Source organism: Ursus maritimus, unplaced genomic scaffold, assembly GCF_017311325.1.
Source record: "Ursus maritimus isolate PB19 unplaced genomic scaffold, ASM1731132v1 scaffold_12, whole genome shotgun sequence".
In the NCBI taxonomy this organism is placed as follows: domain Eukaryota; kingdom Metazoa; phylum Chordata; class Mammalia; order Carnivora; family Ursidae; genus Ursus; species Ursus maritimus.
The window spans coordinates 14,363,094-14,384,941 of record NW_024423564.1 but is presented as its reverse complement, the minus strand read 5'-3'; the positions used below and the strand labels follow the sequence as shown (position 1 = coordinate 14,384,941).

The 21,848-nt window shown below is 45.6% G+C and overlaps 1 protein-coding gene across 1 annotated transcript; it reads left to right on the top strand.

The window, feature by feature from the left end:
* The first annotated feature begins 553 nt into the window (after window positions 1-553).
* Window positions 554-20,322, top strand: SARS1 (seryl-tRNA synthetase 1). The gene is made up of 11 exons (XM_008703998.2): window positions 554-776; window positions 7,952-8,022; window positions 11,675-11,752; window positions 12,745-12,903; window positions 13,879-14,022; window positions 14,793-14,948; window positions 17,431-17,652; window positions 18,224-18,353; window positions 18,622-18,779; window positions 19,463-19,592; window positions 19,930-20,322. The coding sequence occupies exons 1-11, from the start codon at window positions 641-643 to the stop codon at window positions 20,085-20,087; spliced, it is 1,542 nt and encodes a 513-aa protein (XP_008702220.1). The 5' UTR covers window positions 554-640; the 3' UTR covers window positions 20,088-20,322.
* Window positions 20,323-21,848: the final 1,526 nt, after the last annotated feature.

Genomic DNA, 21,848 nt, shown 5'->3' with positions numbered 1-21,848 from the left:
TCAATCTCACTTTTCTAATCCTGTGATCCAAAAGATTGATAATAGGATTACCTGATTTACTCAATATTCACGTTAAGAAAGGTATCCTAGCTCCAAGGCAGGAGAGCAGGAATCTTGAGTTGAGGTAACCCAGGGACTAAAACATGTAGCCATATTCTTGTCTCAAGATGGAAAAGAGAACAGAGGTTCAGGGAGAGGGTCCAGTCTTAGGAATCATGCTTGTAAGACGAAAACTGGCATCTATTGGAAGCTCTGGCTTCCAAGCTGGAGATCACATTGGCAGGCCCCTGCCTAACCTGAGATATGCCCTTTAACACGAGGAGGAAACTGAGGCACTCGCTTTTATGGGACAATCAGAGATCCTACAGAGGGTGCAGCGCTGGGGAGGCTGCACAAGCCCGGGACAAAGCCCAGTAGCCAGGCCAGACCTGCGTACAACCAGAAGCTCACGCCCCACCTCTCCACGTTCCTCCCCCAGCTCTGCCTCCAGCGCAGCTGCTTCCGGCCGAGAGGGGGCGCCTGCGCGCTTCGGCCGCGCCTGCGCGGGGAGTGCGGGTCAGCGCGCCGGCGCAGTGCGGTGGTCACTGGTTGGTGTGGTACGTTCCTTACGTCCCTTAGCTTTGGCCCGGGAGAAGGAAAGATGGTGCTGGATCTGGATTTGTTTCGTGTAGATAAAGGAGGGGACCCAGCCCTCATTCGAGAGACGCAGGAGAAGCGCTTCAAGGACCCGGGACTAGTAGATCAGCTGGTGAAGGCAGACGGCGAGTGGCGACGATGTAAGTACCGGGACGCGCGGGGTATCGCCCGGTCCTAATCCCAACTTCATCTCTCCCATCTCGTTACCGCTCCTGAGGCCGCAGCTTCCACCCCTCGTCAGTCCCCTCCCTGGCTGCGGTGACTCCGAGGCTCTCACTGTCCCCTAAAACGCACTGTGCGAGCCGGGACCATCCCACCTTTTCCCTCCGCCCGGGCCCTGGGAGCTCCCTTCCACGCGTGCTCGGTGCGGATCGCTGGGCTGTCTGGGAAGGAGCATGGCGCGTGCGCATCAAGAACTGTCAAGCCTTCCTGCCGCAAGGGTAGCCAGAAGAAAGCTAGGGCAGGAGGTTCGGGGGTTGGAGGTCCCCTTTCCTAACACTCATCTTTGGTCGCCTTCGGTCCCTTTCTCATCTTCAGCAAGGCCCGAGTGGTCTCCTTCTAATTTGATAGGACCAAAGGCTCCAGCCTGAGACTGAGTCACATCTGCAGCGTAATAGTTCAGTCCACCCATATTGGAAGTATTTGGGGACTTCGGAAGCCGCTCCTGACTGAAAGCAATGATCCCGAAGCTTTGGGGAAAGGCCATCCCTCTGACCTGCAAACATACCTTTAAGAATCAAGGAAAGACTTTTCCGTAGTAGACCAGACATGGGGAGAGGAGTGCTGTGAGGCAAGAACAAGCTTGTAATTATTGAACCTGTTTAATTGTGATTTGTGCAAGTTTTCCGGAAAAGACATTAGCAGAGTTGGTCTAGAACCTGGAACTGATCCGGGCATCTTCCATGAAGCTAAATAAAACCAGAGAACCCTCTATCAACTTCTGCCTGGATTAACGGGGGTAGTCACTGATTGGCCGGAAGCTGTCAAGCACATGTGATTGTCTGATGCAATAGGTCTGTAACCAGCTGAGAGCCAGGTTTTATGACAGCACACTGCAAAGGCCCTCGCTGTCCCAGAGTGTGGTGGATTTCTGTTAGGAAAATTGATTTTCCTAAATTCATCAGGGGATTGGGTAGGAAGAGAGTATTTGTTTAACTTCTGTTGTCTGCTGATTCTGTGGTCTCATTCATTCACATGTGGTATTTGTTTGACTGTGGGATCCCACCACCTGAATCTAAATCTGAATTTTTGAGTTGCAGTGGAATTAAATTAAATGGAAGGAAAAAACTAGCCTGGACACTGTTTTACCGAATTAGAAGTCAGAAGTATCAGATTTTGTGTCAGTCTGGTTGTTATACAGCTGTTAAGTGACTTTGAGTGTGTTAACTAGTCTCTTGTGTATAATGCATACGTCCACAGGAAGTTCTGTTCCTTACTTGATGAGTGGATATGTGGTGAAGGGATGAGTTCTTCGGGGATAAGTTTGTGTTTTATTCGCCCGTATGTCCCAATAGCTGGAGTATACATACATACAGGATATACATACACATGTATACATATAATCCCAGTACCTAGCACTGCACCTGGTTCTTGGTAAGAGCTTGACAAAGGTTTACTGAATTTGTGAATATCTTCTGTGTTCAGGGCACTTTGTCCTTCTGTATGAAAAACAGTTTATGTGTAGTTTATTTTCAGCACAGCTGTTGATTTGATTCTTTTCTACCTAATATCCCTTCCCAATATTCTCTTGGCAGCCAAAAGGAATTAATGATTTTTCCCAAGTTACTGGTTGCCCAAGTTGGACATTGACCGATCTTATATCTAGGTTCTTCTGTCATTGGCTGCAACAAGGATGTGTAACCCAGAGCCACATTAAAAACTCAGATCGAGGGTGCCTGGGTGGCTCAGTCGGTTAAGCATCTGCCTTCAGCTCAATGATCCATTGAGCCTTGCATCGCATTGGGCTACCTGCTCAGCGGGGAGCCTGCTTCTTCCTCTCCCTCTGCCTGCCACTGCTCCTGCTTGTGCTCTCTCTCTGTCAAATAAATAAAATCTTTTTAAAAAATTAAAAAAAAAAAAAAACTCAGATCATGTTCCCTGACTGAGGACCAGTGGGCTCCACAAGTATACCTATTTGTCTGCCTGTAGACATGCAAGGTACCACTCGGGCTCTGTGTGGAACACAGGTAGGTATCTGATAGAACTTGGAATTGTAGTTCACATCAGAGTTTACCACAACTCTTCTAATCCCAAGGATTCAAACTGTTATTTCTTCTTTTTAATTTAAAGTAATATGGCAAGAGCACATTTGGACATATGATAAGCATTTGCCTCAACTATTTCCAGAGCTGCTAGATTTCAGTGTATCTTGAAATCTGCCTGTAATTACAGGAACGCTATCTGGCCTGTGCTATCCTGAATGAAATTTCTCTTTACTATCTTACTGCACATGCCTTAAGCCAGGTCCTTCTCTTTGGGAGAACTTTCTAACGCCTTCAGTTTTACCAGTCTCACCTAGTGCAGGGCTACATCCAGAACGTGTGATCTTTTCGGAATGGAAATCTCATCATTTTACATCCAGGTTTAAGTCTTGCAGTGACGTTCTTACCATAAAGCAGCGCCATCTGAGGGCACCTGGCTGGCTCAGTTGGTTAAGTGTCTGACTTCTTTTTTTTTTTTTTTTTTAAAGATTTTATTTGTTTATTTGACAGAGAGACAGCCAGCGAGAGAGGGACCACAGGCAGGGGGAGTGGGAGAGGAAGAAGCAGGCTCCCAGCAGAGGAGCCTGATGTGGGGCTCGATCCCAGGACTCTGGGATCACGCCCTGAGCGAAAGGCAGACACTTAACAACCGAGCCACCCAGGTGCCCCAAGTGTCTGACTTCTAACTTCGGGTCAGGTCATGATTTCAGGGTCCTGGGATCGAGCCCTGAGTTGTGTGGAACCTTGCATCTGTCTCTGCACTAAGCAGGGAGTCCTCTAGTTCCTCTTCCCCTGCCCTTCTCCCTCCTTCTGCCCCTACCCCTGCTCGTGCGTGTGCCCTCTTTCTGTCAAATAGATAAATACGTTAATTTTCTGGTAGCCAGTTAAAAAGGGAAAGAAAAACAAGAGGTTCATTTTAGTAAGATATAATACTACCCCAATATATCAAAAATTATATGTTCAACATGTGATCAATATAATAATTGAGATATTTTACATTCTTTTTCTTTTTTACAAGTCTCCAAAATCTGGTGTATATTTTACACATACAGTATATCATTGGGCTTGCCAAGTTTCAGATGCTCAATAGCCTCATGTAGCTAGTGGCTACCATATCAGACAGTGTAGCCCTAAAGCATGAAAATACAAATTACTTAACACAATTTACAAAGCCCCACATGTCTTCCTAGCCTCATCTTCTGTCACTTTCCCACATATACCCTCCACTCTTTGTTCTAGCCTTGTTATGCTACCTGTATGCTCTTTCACACATCCGTGATTGTTTCCTCTTCTTGGAATATTCCTTATCAGGCTGCTGCCCCCATTCCCGTCAGACCTCCTTGCCAAACCAGCTCTGCTCCCGTAGCTCTGCCTTACTTCTTGAGTGTTCTCCGTATATTAATCTCATATATCTCATTGTGACATTTATACTGTTTTTATATACAACCTTTTTAAACTTATTTTTTTTCTGAGATGTATTCAGTGAAGTGTACAGATTTTCATGTGCAGCTTGATGGGGTTTACAAAGCTATATACCTATCTAACCAGCACCCAGGGCAAGATCAAAGACATTTGCAGCACCCCAGCAGGCTCCCTCATGCCTCTTCCAAAAATAACAGTATTCTGCCCTCTGTCACCATAAATTAATTTTGCCTGATTTTGAACTTAATGTAAATGGACTTATATGGCATATATTTTTCCATTTACATGAGTTCAAAATCAGGCAAATTAAGTTTGCCTGATTTTGACTTCTTTCTCTGAAAATTATGTCTGTAAGTTTATTCCATTTTTTCGTGTAGAGCAGTGGTTGGTTCTTTTTCATTGCTGTACAGTACTCCATTATGTAAATATACGAATTATCATAGAAATGTACCAATCAATTCTATTGGTGGACATTTGGATTGTTACCAGTTTGAGGGTATTATGAATAAAGTGCTATGAACATTGTTTTGCGTGTTTTTTGGTAGACACAAGCACTCCTTTCTGTTAGGTATGTATGAGTGGAGTTGCTGGATCATAAGGTAGGTATATGTTTAGATTTAGTAGAGATTACCAAATAGTTATCCAAAGTAGTTGTAGTCCACACTCCCACCAGCAAAGTAAGAGTTTTAGTTGTTCTGCATCGTTGCCCTTAATATTGGGAGTCTTTTTTAATTTTAGCCATTCTGGTGGTTATATAGTAGTATCTCATTGTGGGTTTTTTGTGGGTTTTTTTAAGATTGTACTTATTTGTTTGACAGAGAGAGAGAGCACAAGCAGGGGGAGCATCAGGCAGAGGGAGGGGGAGAAGCAGGCTCCCTTGGAGCAGGGAGCCTGATGCAGGGCTGGATCCTGGGACCACGGAAAGCAGCTGCTTAACCGACTGAGCCACCCAGGTGCCCCTCATTGTGGTTTTAATTTGCATTTTCCTGGTGACTAAAGATATTAAGCACCTGTTCATATCCCTGTTAGTATTTGGATAGCTTATTTTGAGAAGTGTCCAAGAATGTTGACCAATTTTTATTGATTGTCTGTCTTTTTTTTTTTTTAATTGACTTGTAGGAATTCTTTATCTTTTCTGGATACAAGACCTTGTCAGATATGTATATTGCACATACTTTCTCCCAGTCTGTGACTTGCCTCTCGCTCTTTCTGTCTTCTAATGAATAGAAATTATTAATTTTAGAGGTGCCTCGGTGGCTCAGTGGGTTAAGTGTCTGCCTTCATCTCAGGTCATGATCTCCGGGTCCTGGGATTGAGCCCTGTGGCAGGCTCCACGCTGAGGAATCTGCTTGAGAATTATCTCCCTCTCCCTTTGCCCCTCCTCCCATTTGTGCACACTCTCTCTAAAATAAATAAATCAGTGTTTTTTTAAAAAGTATTAATTTTAATGAAATCTAACTTACTGATCTTTTCTTTGTAGTTTGTGCTTCCTCTGTCCTATTTAGGAAATCTTTTCATATCTCAAGTTCCTGAAGAGATTTTCCAGTATTTTTTCTAGAAGTTTTATTACTTTGCCTTTCATATTTAGGTGGATGACTCATCCCACATTGATTTTGGTATATGATTTGAGGTAGGGATCAAGTTCTTTTTTTCCCCTATTTTGCTCCAATTGCTTATGATAAAATACAGGAAGCTAGGAATGGAAGGGAACTACTTTAATGTGGTAATAGATATTTATCAAAAAAACTATAGCTAACATTCTTATTGATGAAATAGCAAATGCTCTCCCCCTGAGGTTGGGAACAAGACAGGGATATCTGCTATCACCACTTCTAATCCACATCATGCTAGAGGTTCTAGACAGTATGATATTAGGCAAAAAAAAAGGGGGGGGGTGCCTGACGGCTCAGTTAGTAGAGCATTGCAACTCTTAATCTCAGGGTTGTGAGTTCAAGCCCCACATCGGGCATGGAGCCTACTTAAAAAAGAAAGAAAAGAATAGAATAGAGTGTGATGACAGAAGGTAACTAGATTTACTGTGGTGATCATTTTGCAGTGTCTACAAATATCAAATCATTATGTTGTACACCTGAAACTATTACAATATTACATGTCAGTTATACCTCAATTTAAAAATAAAGATTGGTACAGAAGTAAAGCTGTCATTATTTGCAGGTGGCTTAATGGTGTATGCAGAACTGAACTATTAAAATTAAGCAAATTTAGCAAGATATATATCCACTCATCAAGGAACAGAACAGTATACAATATACAGAATCAGTGATATTTCTATATACAAATAACAAAAACATCTGATGCCTAGAATACATATAATAAATGACATTCAAGATCCCTGCACTGAAAACTGTAAAACATTGCTGAGAGAAATTAAAGATAATGAAGGGATATACTATATTCATTGATTGAAACATTCAGCATTGATATATTATTTTTTAATTGTCTCATTTTCTTTTATTTTCAGCACCTAGCATGATACTTTCTTTTTTATTCCCAGTACTTAACAATTAGGAGGGACCAAATAAAAATTTTAAAACCTTTTTATTTCAAAATAGTTATAGATTCATAGGAAGTTGCAAAAATAGTACAAGGAGGTCCTGTGTACCCTTCGCCCAGTTTCTTCCACTGATGACATCTAACAGGACTGATACAATATCAAAGCGAAGAAGTTGACATTGCTACAATTCACAGACCTCACTCAGGCTCCACCAGTTTTACATGCACGCGTGTGTGTAGTTCTGTGTGACTTTATCCCCTGTGTAGATTTGTATAACCACTGTCACACTCAGGACAGGACTGTTCCATCATCACACAGATCCTTCTCACTGTCCATTTGTAATCCATTCTCTCTCCCCTTTAAATTCTGGTGACTCTCTTCTGTTCCCATCTCTCCAATCAGTGTAAGTGAATGAGAAAGTAGTTAGATCATTTTGCACTAACAACATTTAGTTCAATTTCAGCAAAACCTTAAAAAAATAGCTGTCTAGGAGCTGTCTCATTTCTAGTCATCATTGCACCTGTCCAAAACTTGCTGTTTACCATGTTGGTCCTCGAGCTTAGATTCAAGAGGTCTGACTTTTGCTGATTAGACTTAGATTAATGAACCACGATACTGATACAATAGTTTGGGCCCGAAGGCCTATGTAGGCTGATCAGTGCAGTGTGTTCCCCCAAAGAGACTAAAGCATAAGAGACTTACTATTCTCCAGGCTGCCAGGTGAGAATTTTGTCAGAGCAGAGGGAGTAACATTAACCATTTCTAGCACAGAGATGCACAGAGATGCCGCAACCAAGTTCATGGGACTAGAAACAGGACTGCTCTCTTTCCAGATTCCAGTGCATACCACATAGTTTATTTTTATGGATCTTAAGATAATTGAGCAGGTTACAGTTACTTGAGCTTTTCCCACGTGTCTCAGATGTGTTACTTGACTGTGGTATCGTCCAGGTTATAATACTTTACAATTTCAGTCCCAGAAGGGACTTTTCCTTGTCACCAAATGCTGGGGGAACCCCACTGTCACCAATATATGCCAACTAAAATTGGGGTTCTAAAGCTGTAAGATTTCACAACTTGATGAGATCCCTTAGCTCTGCCTAAGGAGCCGTGATTGGGGGGGGGTTCTTAATTATGTGCATATTTCTGGTATATTCTTGGATTCTTTATGCTTCAGGCAGATTTCGGGCAGACAACTTGAACAAGCTGAAGAACCTATGCAGCAAGACAATTGGAGAGAAAATGAAGGTAAGAGAACTAGGTAACAGCCTTGAGAGCTTGAGCAGAGGTATTTAATCTTACTCTTGGTTAATACTCACATAGTTTCTAACCTAGTGTCTAATTCTGTGAGATACTGAATTTCTTACCAAAGGAGCAAATATTGGGGTGCCTGGGTGGCTCAGTCAGTTGGGCAGCTGCCTTTGGCTCAGGTCATGATCCCAGGGTCTTGGGATCGAGCCCCACGTAGGGCTCCCTGCCTGGTGGGGAGCCAGCTTCTCCCTCTTTCTGCTTGCCACCCCCCTGCTTTTGCACACTCTCTCTCTCTCTGTGTCAAGTGAATAAATAAAATCTTTTAAAAAAATTAAAAAACAAAACAAAAAACACAAAGGGGCAAATTTTTTTTTAATTATGATAATGCTAGTCACCATACAGTGCATCATTAGTTTTTGATGTAGTGTTCCATGATTCGTTGTTTGCATATAACACCCAGCGCTCCATGCAATACGTGCCTTCCTTACTACCTTCACTGGGCTAGCCCGTCCCCCCACCACCCTCCCCTCTAAAACCCTTAATTTGTTTCCTGGAGTCCATAGTTTCTCATGGGTCAAAGGGGCAAATATTTTAAAAAGAAAGAAAGGAAGTAGGAAAGGAAACTAAGAGGCACTTTCAGGGATCAGCGCATCTTCTGTCTTCGGTAAGTCTTAGTCCCTTCAAGCTGCTATAACAGAACACCATGGATTGGGCGGCTTATAAACAAGAGCAGTTTATTTCTCACGGTTTGGAAGACTGAGAAGTCCAAAGTCAAGGCGCTGGCAGATTCCATGTTTGTGAGGGCTCACTTCCTGGTTCATACAGTCTTTTGATTGTGTCCTCACACTGAAAGAAGGGAGCTCTCTGGGATCTCTTAGAAGGGCACTAATCCCATTTATGAGAGCTCTTCCCTCATGATCTAATCTCCTCTGAGAGACCCCACCTCCCAACACTCCCAACACCATCGGGTTGGGGGTTAGGTTTCAACATATAAATGGGGGGGGGGGCAGGGGGACACAAACATTCCGTCTGTAGTAAGATAAGATTCTTGCCACATTGCTCATTCATTGTCTGTTTTGTTCTTATAATAATATAAATTCCACCCGTAATCTTATCCAGTTATTTCTTAAGCTCAGTGTACAGTGCCAGAAAGCTTTTCTTAGGGTGGACTGGAGATTCTGTCTTAGCGTAGTCGTGCTCTCTAACGGAGAGAGCACAGATAAGGGGTCCAAATCCAGGATTGTTGGCTGTGTGACTTTAGGCAAGTTAACTTCTGAGCTTCAATTTTCTCATCTGTTAAATGACAATACTAACGTTCACCTATACAACAGAATTGTGAGAACTAAATTTTTTTAATGTAGAGAGCCTGGCTCAGTGCCTAGAACATTGTAGTTATTCAGCAGTTGCAAGTAACAGCAGAGGGCAAGTCGCTACTGGCCTTCATCCAAAAAAATCCTTCCTGTGCTCGAAGAATGTTAAGTTTCAGCTTGGCCTTGCTTTGCTATCCAGAATAGTTCATGCTTTTAATCTTTCTTCAAAAATACCCTCTTAGCCCCTTAGTCATTTTTAAAAAACATTAAATGCTCCGTCAAATCTGTCTCATTTGAAGTTGTAAACCTCTAAACTAAACCAAAAAATTAGAAAATTTTGGAACCTGAAGCAGGAAAGAGCATAACAAAAAGTCTCCCTCCGGATTCTAGTACCTCACACTTCACGATAGTCTGAATCCTTCTCTTTAACAGTATTTTGTTACACTTTCAGCTAGTGACTAGCTGTGGAAATTGATACCGACAATCCTATAGTTTTCTTCTCTGGGACTCATGACGCTTAATCATTGGCATGTCAGAGGCCCCATCATCACGTAAACTCCAGTGTGCACTCCTGCCTGCGTGTTCTCTGGGCGCATATACAGGTAGTACCAGCCTCGTGTTTTCCTAGCGAGAAGGTGGAAGAGTTTCCATTTGCAGTAGCGCTCTCAGATCCCTTCACTTCAGCCCTGCAAGGAGTGTTCTCCCTTCCTATCCATTAGAATGGTCTCAGCAGCGCTTTAATTTGTATAGCGCTTGAAAGGAGTCATTTCATTTTGGTTTTGATCTTTGCTGCAGACCTGGAATATAGGTAGTACCTTTGTCAACTTTATTAAAAGGGCAGGAGAACAGGCTTAGGAAATGAAGGGGCCTGCGTAAAATCACATCGTAAATTAGTTGCAGAGTCAGAACTTGAACTCAGAACTTGAATTCGCTGCCCTGAGGGATGATCAGCTAGCAAAGGGGCGTCCGCTCTCTTGGCTACTAAATGGAAAATCCTGAGATTTAGGCCATTTCTACCTCAGTAGTCTCTGCTTATTCTTAGCAAGACTCATTCTGAGATTTTCAGACTTCTGCAGGTTTTTCAGATAATTTTGCTTGAGTCACTGAAAGGTGTGAGTTCGGTTATGGTTAGCATCCTGACTTCTCCCTTTGGTATATGCGACTGTGTAAGAAATCTAAACGATTTCGATGCTTTGCCCTCAGAGGATTTAGTTCTTTCTTATGACTCAGTTTTGTGCAGTGGTACACGAGGTTGTATAAATGTTATTGCCTATTGTAACATGTATAGAGTAAAAAAAAAAATCTTTAGGACGTTGGACATGATTTTTATTTGCAAAGCAGACCCTGAATCTCCTCAACTTATTTTTATGCGAGTTTTGCTGAGGTCTTACATATCTTGTTTAATGACCTTTGATAATTTTAACTCCTTTTATTTTTTTTATTTTTAATTTTTATTTTTTTTTAAAGATTTTTTTTATTTATTTGACACAGAGAGAGACAGCCAGCGAGAGAGGGAACACAAGCAGGGGGAGTGGGAGAGGAAGAAGCAGGCTCCCAGCGGAGGAGTCTGATGCGGGGCTCGATCCCATAACGCTGGGATCTCGCCCTGAGCCGAAGGCAGACGCCCAACGACTGAGCCACCCAGGCGCCCCTCTTTAACTCCTTTTAATTTGAGAAGAATTTGACTCTTAAAATTATCTTCTCCACGGCTCTGGGCAAGGATTGGAAATGCTTTGGCAGACTATCATAAAGAAGGGGCAGAAGAGAAACCAGAGGGGAGAAAGTCTAGCCCTGCACACGCCTGCAGTTTTGCCAAGTTGCATTGAGTGCTCTAAACTTAGTTCTAGATTTGGTGACCTTTTTCCTCAAAAATTTTGTTTTCGGTAGTGTCCTACTATTCTATCATCCCATCCATTTTTTCCTCTTAGTCTCAGTGCTGGGGTTATTCTTAGGAAATAGACAAGGATTCACAGATTCACACCCACGCACCTGCACCAGAGCTGGGTAGTGGTGTGAGCATTTTCACACCTTCTTGATGCCCATAACTACTCTATGTCCAGGGCAGACATTCTTCTTATGTTCCTGTTAATGTCAGCCCTCTGACCCCGATGGATTAATTGATCTGTCCAGGATCAAAAAAACCAGAAAGTGGCAGGATGAGGACTCGAAACTTTCTCACTAAGTTTTTCTCTCATGTGTTGTTGCTTTTAGATACAGGTATGTAGAAAGTTCTGTGGTTAGTTTATATATTAATTTGGTGTGCACTTTCAAAACTATGTCAGACATTTTCTTTTATTTAATAGTATTGGTGTTTTTGTTTTGTTTTGTTTCCCCTGCAGAAAAAAGAGCCAGTGGGAGATGAGTCCATTCCAGAAGATGTATTAAATCTCGATGACCTCACTGCAGACACTTTAGCTGTAAGTTATTGTCCTTCCCTTTTCTAGGCCGGATTTCTGTTCTTTCATCGTAACTTTGCTCCTAGACAAGCAGGTGCTAACACTCGGCTTCACTCAGCATTTGAGGGATCCTTGAATGTGTGCAGCTGGGAAATGTCTCCCTCCACTCTTGTTGGACTCGATACTTGAGTATTTATTAGGTCACAGAGATGGGGACGGATGGAGTGGAAAAGTCAAGAGTAGGAAGAAGAGGAAAAAGGAGCCGAACTATCTTTGGTTTATAGAACTCTGTTTTCACAAAGTTAAGGATTTTTTTTCAGTTTACTGTAATTCAGTAAATATTCACAGCAGTGAACCTAGAGAAGTGATTTTCAAGTTTTTTAGTCGCCAAACCCTTTCTTAAAACCTGCACCGCAAAAGCATAGCAAGAGCATTAATACACAAAAGCAGAGTTGCTGTGCTTGAAGGGCTAGGCTGGGGGTGCTCTTCCTATCCATCCCCACTTTCTAAGGGCTCTCCCATCCCCAGGAAATCAGTAGTTTGAAACACTCGCCAGAAGGACTACAAAATAGGCTTAAGACAGGGTTTCTTGCTCCTAACATAATTTATAATCTTTCTAGAGAACAGTTAAATGTAGTACATAAGAGCGCTAAACTGATTTCATCAGGGGTGTCAGAAAGTACAAGGTAAGGGAAAGAGCTCTTAGAAGAGCTACAGTATTACAGCCCCTGAGATATATAGGACTGAGAAGAATGGCCAGAACTGATGCATATCTTCCTTAGGTACCCAAGAAGAAAATGCCAGCGAATCTGTAAAGGCAAAACTGTGCGCATGCGTGTGTGTGTGTGTGTGAAATAAATCTCAGTTCTTTGAAAGCCTTCATTGTTGATTTTTAAAATGGCATCACAAGGGTTGTCATTAGAGCACGGCAAGGTTAGGGCAACAGAATCTTATTCCTACTCTGGCCTTGACCTGCTGTGGCTTGGGTACTGGCCTGGCCTGTTCATCTACAGAACCTTAAAGTCTCACAAATCAAAAAAGTCCGGCTCCTCATTGATGAGGCCATCCTAAAATGTGATGCCGAGCGGATGAAGCTGGAAGCAGAGCGGTTTGAGAACCTCCGAGAGATCGGGAACCTTCTGCATCCCTCTGTGCCCATCAGCAATGATGAGGTAGGTGTCGGTGCCACAGCGGGCGGCGGCCTGCCCTGCACTCCTCTCTGCTGGGGAGGGGGCTGGGAGGACTGGGAAATGCTGGGGCTCTCTGTATAATAGGCCTTGTGTCAGAAGCAGGCTCTTTGTAAATTCGCTCTGCCCACCAATTGAGAATTGAAAGAGTCAGATCCTTGTCTGATTGGGAAGTAGCAGAGACAGCAGGTAGGAGGAGACTCCTGGCACAGAAATCTCTTCTAAATCGGGTTGCTGTCCTCCACTGCGTGTTGCCCGTGGTAGCAGTGAGTCCTGTGGGAGGGATCTGCTAAATCAACCTCACCCCTCACCCACACCCCGCTGAGAAGCTGCAGGTTGAAGGGAAATCTGCATGACAAAAGTTGCCTGCTGAGTGGGAGCTTCCCCAGCACAAAGCTGCTCTGAGCCCAGCCTTTGTTCCCTGACACCCCAGCCGTCGCTGGGCCCATCTGTGCCTCTTTCATTCATTCCCTGGTGAACGAGCCTTAAACTCACTGCGGGCTGGGGTGGGAGACTCAGGAGGTCAGGGCCCTGAGCCCACCCTCATTCGGCCCCAGGACCAATGAGAGCCTGGAAAAAAAAAATCTACATTCTCCTCCGCACCCGAGGCAATGCTGATGGAGGGGGGGGGGGGTTGTCCTGTAGCAGGATTTTCAGGGAGTCATTTAAAAGGGTAAAAAAAAAAAAAAAGTGAGAATACGACAGATCTTAGAAATTCACGATTTCAGTTCCTTGGCGAGAATCACTTCTAGGAATTTGTAAATTATTATTTCTCTATTGAACACAAATTCTCTAGCAAACTCTCTTCCTTAGTCTCTGTACACAGCCACCCAAACCTAGTGCTGGAGTTAAGCAGTAGTTTTGCAAAGCTCTAGGTTGTTCTTGGAATGGGCTTTGGAAAGCTGGAGGTTGTGAAATTCAGTGATCATGCATCTTTCTCTCCTGGTCTTATTTCCTTAGGATGCCGACAACAAAGTAGAGAGGATCTGGGGCGATTGTACAGTCAGGAAGAAGTACTCTCACGTGGACCTGGTGGTGATGGTAGATGGCTTTGAAGGCGAAAAGGGGGCCGTGGTGGCTGGAAGTCGAGGCTACTTCCTGAAGGTAAGAGTCAGGAACCCTTGGCGATGGGATTCTAAAGAAGGAGCTAAAAAAAAACTATGTGCGGAAACATAACCTACTTAAAGAGGCCCACAGATCCACCACTTGTTCTTGCCTTTCTCCTGCAGACTTACGGGCAGTTGAATGCAGTTCCCTTTCTGGGGCAGGAGAGTGCTTCTCCGGATTCCCTAGAACAAGAGTCCTTGAGTGATCCTCCATAATGAATATGTGTTGTACCGACCGGATCACAACAGTCTGCCTTTAAGGGGCTTAGTGGAATGGGACAGTCAGACAAATAACAGAGTCAGAACCCACTGTGATGAGTGCCGTGGGGTGAGTGGGCCCAGAGAGCTGTGAGAACAGGTAGGCAGAGGCAGCAAACCCGGAGTCGTTGAGACAGAGGGCAGATGAATTCAGAGAAGTCTTCGGAAGGGCATGGGAGGGCAGTTTTGGAGCTACCGTACGGATATACATACGCATAGTACGTTCTGCGTACACACACGAGCTCGCTGTCTGAAAACTTAGTGCAAGAAAGCTCTCCCGTGCACCCCGAGCAAACCGTCCTCTCTGCCTCCCTTCGCTTCTCCTAACAGTGTGCCTAGATGGTGTGCGGGCATTGCTATTAAGAAAGAATCTCTTGAGTCAGGGTTGGGGTTCACGGTCTTTGTTGGCCTCCCGTGTGCCCCCAGTTGTCTCAGAGTGTAAATTCTAGCTGATGAACATGATGGCGACGGAACTCGCGATCACACAGGGCTGTGTCTCTGCTCCTTTAGGGTGTCCTGGTGTTCCTGGAACAGGCACTCATCCAGTATGCCCTTCGCACCTTGGGGAGTCGGGGCTACACCCCCATTTATACACCCTTTTTCATGAGGAAGGAGGTCATGCAGGAAGTGGCACAGCTCAGCCAGTTTGACGAAGAACTTTATAAGGTGAGTAATCTGGGGCAACGTGGCAGAATGACTTAAGATATAAAGTTTAACTTCAAAGATACCCAGCCGTGCTGTCCAGGAGAACTTCCTGAGGTGATGGAGATACTCTGTCATGGCTGTTGAGCACTGAAAATGTAGCTAGTGCATCTGAGGAAGTAAAATTTTAATTTTTTTAATTCCAACCTAAGTGGCCACAGGAGCTAGTGGCTACCATACTGGGGAGTGTAGACACAGAGCCTATTTTATCTTTCCCCAGAGAATCTACATGACTTACCTAAATTGAGCACACTTTCACACCACGAGCTTCAGAAAACACATTTTTTGAGTGCTTGGACGAAAGAAAATTATAGAAGTGACTGATCTTCCCACGCCCTCCTACTCCTAACCCCAGACTGGAAGCTAGAGGGCAAGACATATTTTCCTTGGGACGGATGTGGCTTCTGGTTTGTGGCTCTTTCTCAACCATGGAGCATCTCAGGGAGAACCAGAAGATTCACGTGGAGAGTCCGAAGCTCATTCTGATGAGCTGGCTCCAACCCTAGCTGTGGCACCCCCAGTCTATGCCTAGCACTCAGAATTTCTAGAGTGTTTCTGCTTACAGCTGCCTCTCACAGCAAAGTCCACCTTTCACTTGTCCTTCCTGTTGGAGACTCTTCTGTCAGAAGGGGATGACTTGGCTCTTATTGGGGAGGAGTTAGACAGTGCTCTTTGGCTCACCTATCTTAGAGGGGAGTTTAACAGAACTTCCCACTGGGTCCTGTTGATAAGTTCTAGTTATGTTTTCATTCAGAATGCAGTGGGAAGCAAAATGCTCTCTAAACCCTAAGGATTAGTCTAACCTTAGTGTTCTCAGTCTCTTCTTCCCTTTCTTTCTTTTAAAGATTTTATTTATTTATTTAGAGCGAGAGAGAGCAGGTGGGGGGAGGGACAGAGAGAGAGAATCTCAAGCAGACTCTGCGTTGAGTCCGGAGCCTGATGCAGGGCTGGATCCCACAACCCTGAGATCATGACCAGAGCCAAAAACAAGAGTCGGATGCTTAACCAACTGAGCCACCCAGGCGTACCTTCCCTCCCTCCCTCTTTTCTTTTCCTTTCCTTTCCTTTCCTCTTCTCTTCTCTTCTCTTCTCTTCTCTTCTCTTCTCTTCTCTTCTCTTCTCTTTTTCCCCTTTCTTTCAGCGTGGAGAGGAATGTGTTCATGTATCAGCCAAAACCTGTTTTCTCTTTTCTTTTTTTCCTCATCTGAACCCCAAGATTGGATAATCACAGAGATTTAGAAGAATGCCCTGTAGGTAATGTCAGGGAGAAGCTTATATGGAGGATTATGAGAGAGACACTAGGTAGCAGGTGCCCCCTCTGTCCTGCATTCTCCGTCTCTTCTCCAGATGCTTCTTGGACCCATATGCAGGGAGAATCCCCATAGTGAGAGTTTGGGCTGGCGCTTCTTGCCTAATAACCTCAGTTTATGAGTTCTCTGGAGCAGCGCTGTCCTGTAGAACTCTCTGCAGTGACGGGAATGTTCTGTATCTGTTTCCCAGTTTGACAGCACCAGCCATATGTGGCTGTTGAGCACTTGAAATGCGGCTAGTGCAAGCTTTAATTTGAATAGCCACATGTGGCTAGTGGCTAAATTCTGTCAGGTAGCAGCGTAGTTTTCCAGGTGCCTGAACGCTGACCCAGAGAAAGTTTCCACCTTCCTCTTTTTAAAATTAAAAAGATACCACATGACAGAAGATTTGGAAATGATGGGGGGAATCATCTTTCCCATTACCTCATATAGTTGGCATTTTTAATATCCTCTGGGGGCTTTCTTCAAACATATATCATTTTCTCATACTTCTAATCACAATGTGTGTAGATTGCCTCAGCGTTGTATCAGAAGCATTCAGTGTTACTTTGTGGTCTTCACTGCCAACATTTTTAGATGGTTACGTAATATTACGCGGTCTGGATGCAGGCTAGCTGACTCTTCCCTAGTGGAAATACGTAGGGCCTCCTTTTTTGCCACCAGTAAGTAATGTTACAATGAACTTTGTCCCGTTTATACCTTGTTTTCCTTCTTCATTATTTTCTTCAGCTGAACACCAAAGTGACTCTTGAAGGGGTGCATCCCACGCTAGCTCATAAGCACCAGAAAGCAGAGACTGTCTCCTTTTGCCCAGCACTGGCACACTTGGCACTCGGAAATGCCTGACAAACATTTGTTGAGTGGATTCACGTATATTGCTGCCAGATTTTATTGCACTGCCGTCATTGGCCACTATACGTTATTTATAAATGTTTTATCTATTAGATAAGTAAAAAAAATATATTATCAGAATATTTACTCTCCTTTTAATTCGCATTTCTTTGACCTCTAGGAGGGATCCCATTTTGGAGTGACCCATTCCCTCCTTTGTCTTTTTGGCAGTCCCTGTGGTTTCTTGCCCTAGCTGAGGTCCTCATCTCTCCCTCTTAACCTAGTAGAGGTCCCTCCTCCTTTAGGTGATTGGCAAAGGCAGTGAAAAGTCTGATGACAACTCCTATGACGAGAAATACCTGATTGCCACCTCAGAGCAGCCCATTGCTGCTCTGCACCGGGACGAGTGGCTGCGGCCGGAGGATTTGCCAATCAAGTATGCCGGCCTGTCCACCTGCTTTCGCCAGGAGGTGGGCTCCCACGGCCGAGACACCCGTGGCATCTTTCGAGTCCACCAGTTTGAGAAGGTGAGTGGTCAGGTCAGGGTGAGGAGTGGGACCCTTCTGTCACTCTCTCCAGGATGGTTAGAGGAGAGGCAGGCTCTGTGTTGCCCAGACCCACGCTGGCTCCGGTCCTCCATCTCGCCAGTGCACGCGTTTCTGCCTAAGAAGCACAGGCTGGAGCGGCTGTGCGCACAGGGCCTGGAACCAGGCTGCCGGAGTCCCGGTGCCAGCTCTGCCACTCAGCGGCCGTGTAACCTTGAACAAGTTGCTTAACCTCTCCGTGCTCAGTTTCCTCCTCTACAAAAGGAGGGTAATAAGAGTACCCACCTCGCTAGGCCTGCTGTGAGGATTCAGCTAGTTGGTAGGGGCGACGTACTTAAAACAGTACCTGGAGTGTATGTGGTAGGAGCTCCGTGGAGTGTTTGTTCCGAGAGCCTCGGTCCAGTCCGGTGCCGATCTCCCGTGGGGGCCCCAGCCTCGCCTGACTCCCAGTGGTGTAGGAACAGGTCTCCATCGCAAGAATATCTCCCATTCCAGTCCTTTTGTTTATTCACCCTGTCCCATTGTCGCGGTCTCCTTGGGTCCCTCTCTGCAGATTGAACAGTTTGTCTACTCATCACCACACGACAACAAGTCATGGGAGATGTTTGAAGAGATGATTACTACTGCAGAAGACTTCTACCAGTCTTTGGGGATCCCTTACCACATTGTGAATATTGTCTCAGGTATCTGCCTCCCTGTCCCGCACCCCACAAACACCACCGCCACCAGGTGAGCTGCGACACAAAGAAATAGCTCACAGTCCAATTAATTGCCCACATTAATTAAAATATCACACTCTTCTCACTTGGGAGTATTTGGTGATAAGAGTATCTGGGCATGATTTCACTTCTGGGGATAGGGTGTGAATTAAAGAATTCCTCAGGTTTGCTAAAGGTCACTCTCCTGAAATACCATCCCTCCTTCATGAATTCTGGGGGTTTTCCCTTACAGGTTCTTTGAATCATGCTGCCAGTAAGAAGCTTGACCTGGAGGCCTGGTTTCCGGGCTCGGGAGCCTTCCGTGAGCTAGTCTCCTGTTCTAACTGCACAGACTATCAGGCTCGCCGGCTCCGAATCCGGTACGGGCAAACCAAGAAGATGATGGACAAGGTAGGTGGCCCCTTGGGAGGCAGGAAATAGGGCCTCGCGCAGAACAGGTCCATCTTATTTCTCAGTCCTTGGATGACGTTATGTCCCAGCATCATGGGAAAATCTGAGCTTCTCAATCTAGACCAAAAAGGGAAACTGAAAATGACTTCTACTAAATCAGGACGGAGTCCTTTTAGATAGAAACCTGAATCTAGCTCTGTTCTACAAGGTATTTCTAGCTCTTCTCTTTTGGGCTTTGCTCTCTGTGACTCCAGATAAAGAATAATCCCCATTTGTCTACAGAAGACACATTGAAGGCGGCGTCTTTCCTCTCACTCGGGAAGGTCTGGGTTTCTAAGTTTATCTCTTCCAACCGAGTTTTTAGGCCCTAATCTTTTCCAAGTCAGGGACTTAAAAAGGGTTAAAAGGAGAGGCCACTGTGGAAGTTTCCTCCTTCCCTCAAAGGGCCCACCTCTCCTCCATTTGCTGGGACCTGTTACTTGTCGCTCATGGAGATACGAAGAATCTTCCTGGAATTATTATAGGCGATTAATACTAAACAGAATCCTAGTCTAGCAAAAGATCAGTAATGCTTTGGATTTGGATAGTTAACAGTTGGGGGAGTCTGGCTAAGTGGGTGGTTCCCGGTCATGACTAAGACTTGGTTGAGTCTCGTGCTCCCTCTGGGGACCCTGTCTTTCCAGGTGGAGTTTGTCCATATGCTCAACGCTACGATGTGCGCCACCACTCGCACCATCTGCGCCATCCTGGAGAACTACCAGACGGAGACGGGCATCGTCGTGCCTGAGAAATTGAAGGAGTTCATGCCACCGGGTAAGACTCCCTGCTCAGCCCATCTTCCTCTTCTGCAGTCTTCCCGCTCTTCTGAAGAGCAGGCCCCATTCCGAATGGACCAGCTGCTCTTGTTCAGAAACAGTCCCCAGAACTCCACCTGTCCTGTCCCCAAAGTTGAGAAAGTAGCCGCTACAGGGATCACATCCTGTTTAAGCGCAGCTAAAATTCAGACCAGGGAAGAAAAGAATGAAACCAGTTCTCATCATGGGTGCCCTTCTGTTCATAGGGATCATCGTCTTGTGGAATCTCCCCAAGAAGTCTTTGGGCCCTGACTCCTGAGACACGATAGGTTATTAGGTTGGCTCTCTCCCTCCAGGTCTCCAAGAACTGATCCCCTTTGTGAAGCCTGCACCCATTGACCAGGAGCCATCGAAGAAGCAGAAGAAGCAGCATGAGGGCAACAAAAAGAAAGGGGCAGCCAGAGATGTCCCCCTAGAAAGCCGGCTGCAGAATATGGAGGTCACCGATTACTGAACATTCCTTCCTCCCAGTTTGTCGGGCTTTCATTTCTGTCAGCTGGGATCTCAGAGCCTGCCCACGGGCAGGGAAGCCAAGCACCCACTCATCACCCGCCCCATCTGACTGCATCGCTAAAAGGGGAACAGTCTGCCATGTACAGCACCACGTTCCCGTCTCCTTGCATGGGCATAGGATCCATTCACTGACGACCAATGAAACCATGTAATAAAGCATCTCTGGGGGAAGGCTAGGACTCTCCCACGGTCTTCTGCCCAGGGCGCGAACCCTGTCTCTGACAATTCTCCCTGGAACCACACTCACTTCTGCTTTTCCTTCTAAAGAAGGCTGTTCCATTTAGCAAATCAGACAGCCTTTGAGAAGGTAGGTGAAGGCAGGGGTAGATTTAGGAAAGGCTTAAGGAGAAAGTGAAAACTGAGTCTTAGACACACAAGCTTGTGGCACAAGGGCCAGACCCTCTTCTGTAAATTCGCCCCTGCTTAAAAGCAGTTAGGAAAGGGCGCCTGGGGGGTTTAGTCAGTTGAGTATCTGCCTTCGGCTCAGGTCATGATGCCGGGGTCCTGGGATCGAGGAGCCCCACGTCGGGCTCCCTGCTCATCGGGAAGTCTGCTGCTCCCTGTCCCTCTGACACTCCCCCCTGCTTTTGTTCTTTCACACATGCTCTCTCCCTCTCTCAAATGAATAAATGGAAACATCTTTAAAAAAAAAAATAGCAGTTAGGTAGGACTAGCTTAGAGGCCAGAGTTGACAAAATAAGCCTCCGAGCGCTTGGGCTCAGTGGGAAGGGCAGGAGGCGGCAGGACCTCAAGGAAGATGAGACTGTTTTTAATCCCACAGAGACCCCAGATTCAGGAGCACAAGTTGGGCCCTTACTAATGGCTGCTTCTCTTGCCCAGTCATCCCCAAGTAGGAGACCAACCAGCAGAGCAGAGGGGAGGGAGGAAAACTTTCCTGCCTTCTCTGGCGCTCGCCCTGTTGCCCTAATGGCCAGTTCGCCCTTTCTCTGGGGAGGGTGATGGTTAGGCTCTTTCTTTCCTTGCTGCCTTTCATCCGCAATCTACAAACACTTTACTTTAATAACACCTTATGTTAGTACAGTGCTGCTCCTCTGGGAGCCTCAAATACTTCCTATAGCTGATCTCTTTTATCTTTGTGACGGTCCCAGACGAGAGGGTGGGGACATGATTATACTTCTTCCATCACACACGACAGGGCGCAAGGCAGGTAAGGGAGAGGAGACACCAGGGCCAGGTGGCAGCCAGGAGTCCCCACTCCTCAGCAGTGCTCAGTGCCTGCGTTTCTTTGGGAGATAAGGGCAGGGCTCCGAACTGGCCTGTCACTCAGGAACTTTATTTCCTCTCCGCTTCCCTAGTCCCTGAGCAGCAACTTCACCAGGCCTGCCGGAGCCTGGCAGCCAGGAAGGAGGCTGTGTGCGTGGTCTTCATGGGGACTTGAAGCTGATCCTGTTCATCTTGCTACTGGAAACCCTGTCAACACTGGGTCTCCTGAAAGGGTGACCACAGTGGCTCCCTTGCCACAGGTAGGCTCAGCCAGCCTGCCTCTACTGTAACCTGTTGCCCTCGGCTCTGGGATGACAAAGCCAGGGCAAGAGGACAAAAGAACAAACTGCTCCCAGGTACCCAGAAGGACCAGAAGTGGACATTCCTCTAGCCTTTACTATTCGGTGTCAGGAGGATGGTTCAGGTCATCACCACACACCCTCCTTCCCCCTTTGAAAAGCCCATTGGGCTTTAGGGT

Excerpts from the sequence above, each read along its gene's own strand:
- SARS1 (XM_008703998.2), top strand. The coding sequence starts at position 641 with ATGGTGCTGGATCTGGATTTGTTTCGTGTAGATAAAGGAGGGGACCCA. Across the intron at positions 8,023-11,674 it reads CAATTGGAGAGAAAATGAAG|AAAAAAGAGCCAGTGGGAGA; the intron begins GTAAGAGAACTA and ends TTTCCCCTGCAG. Across the intron at positions 17,653-18,223 it reads GAGTCCACCAGTTTGAGAAG|ATTGAACAGTTTGTCTACTC; the intron begins GTGAGTGGTCAG and ends CCCTCTCTGCAG.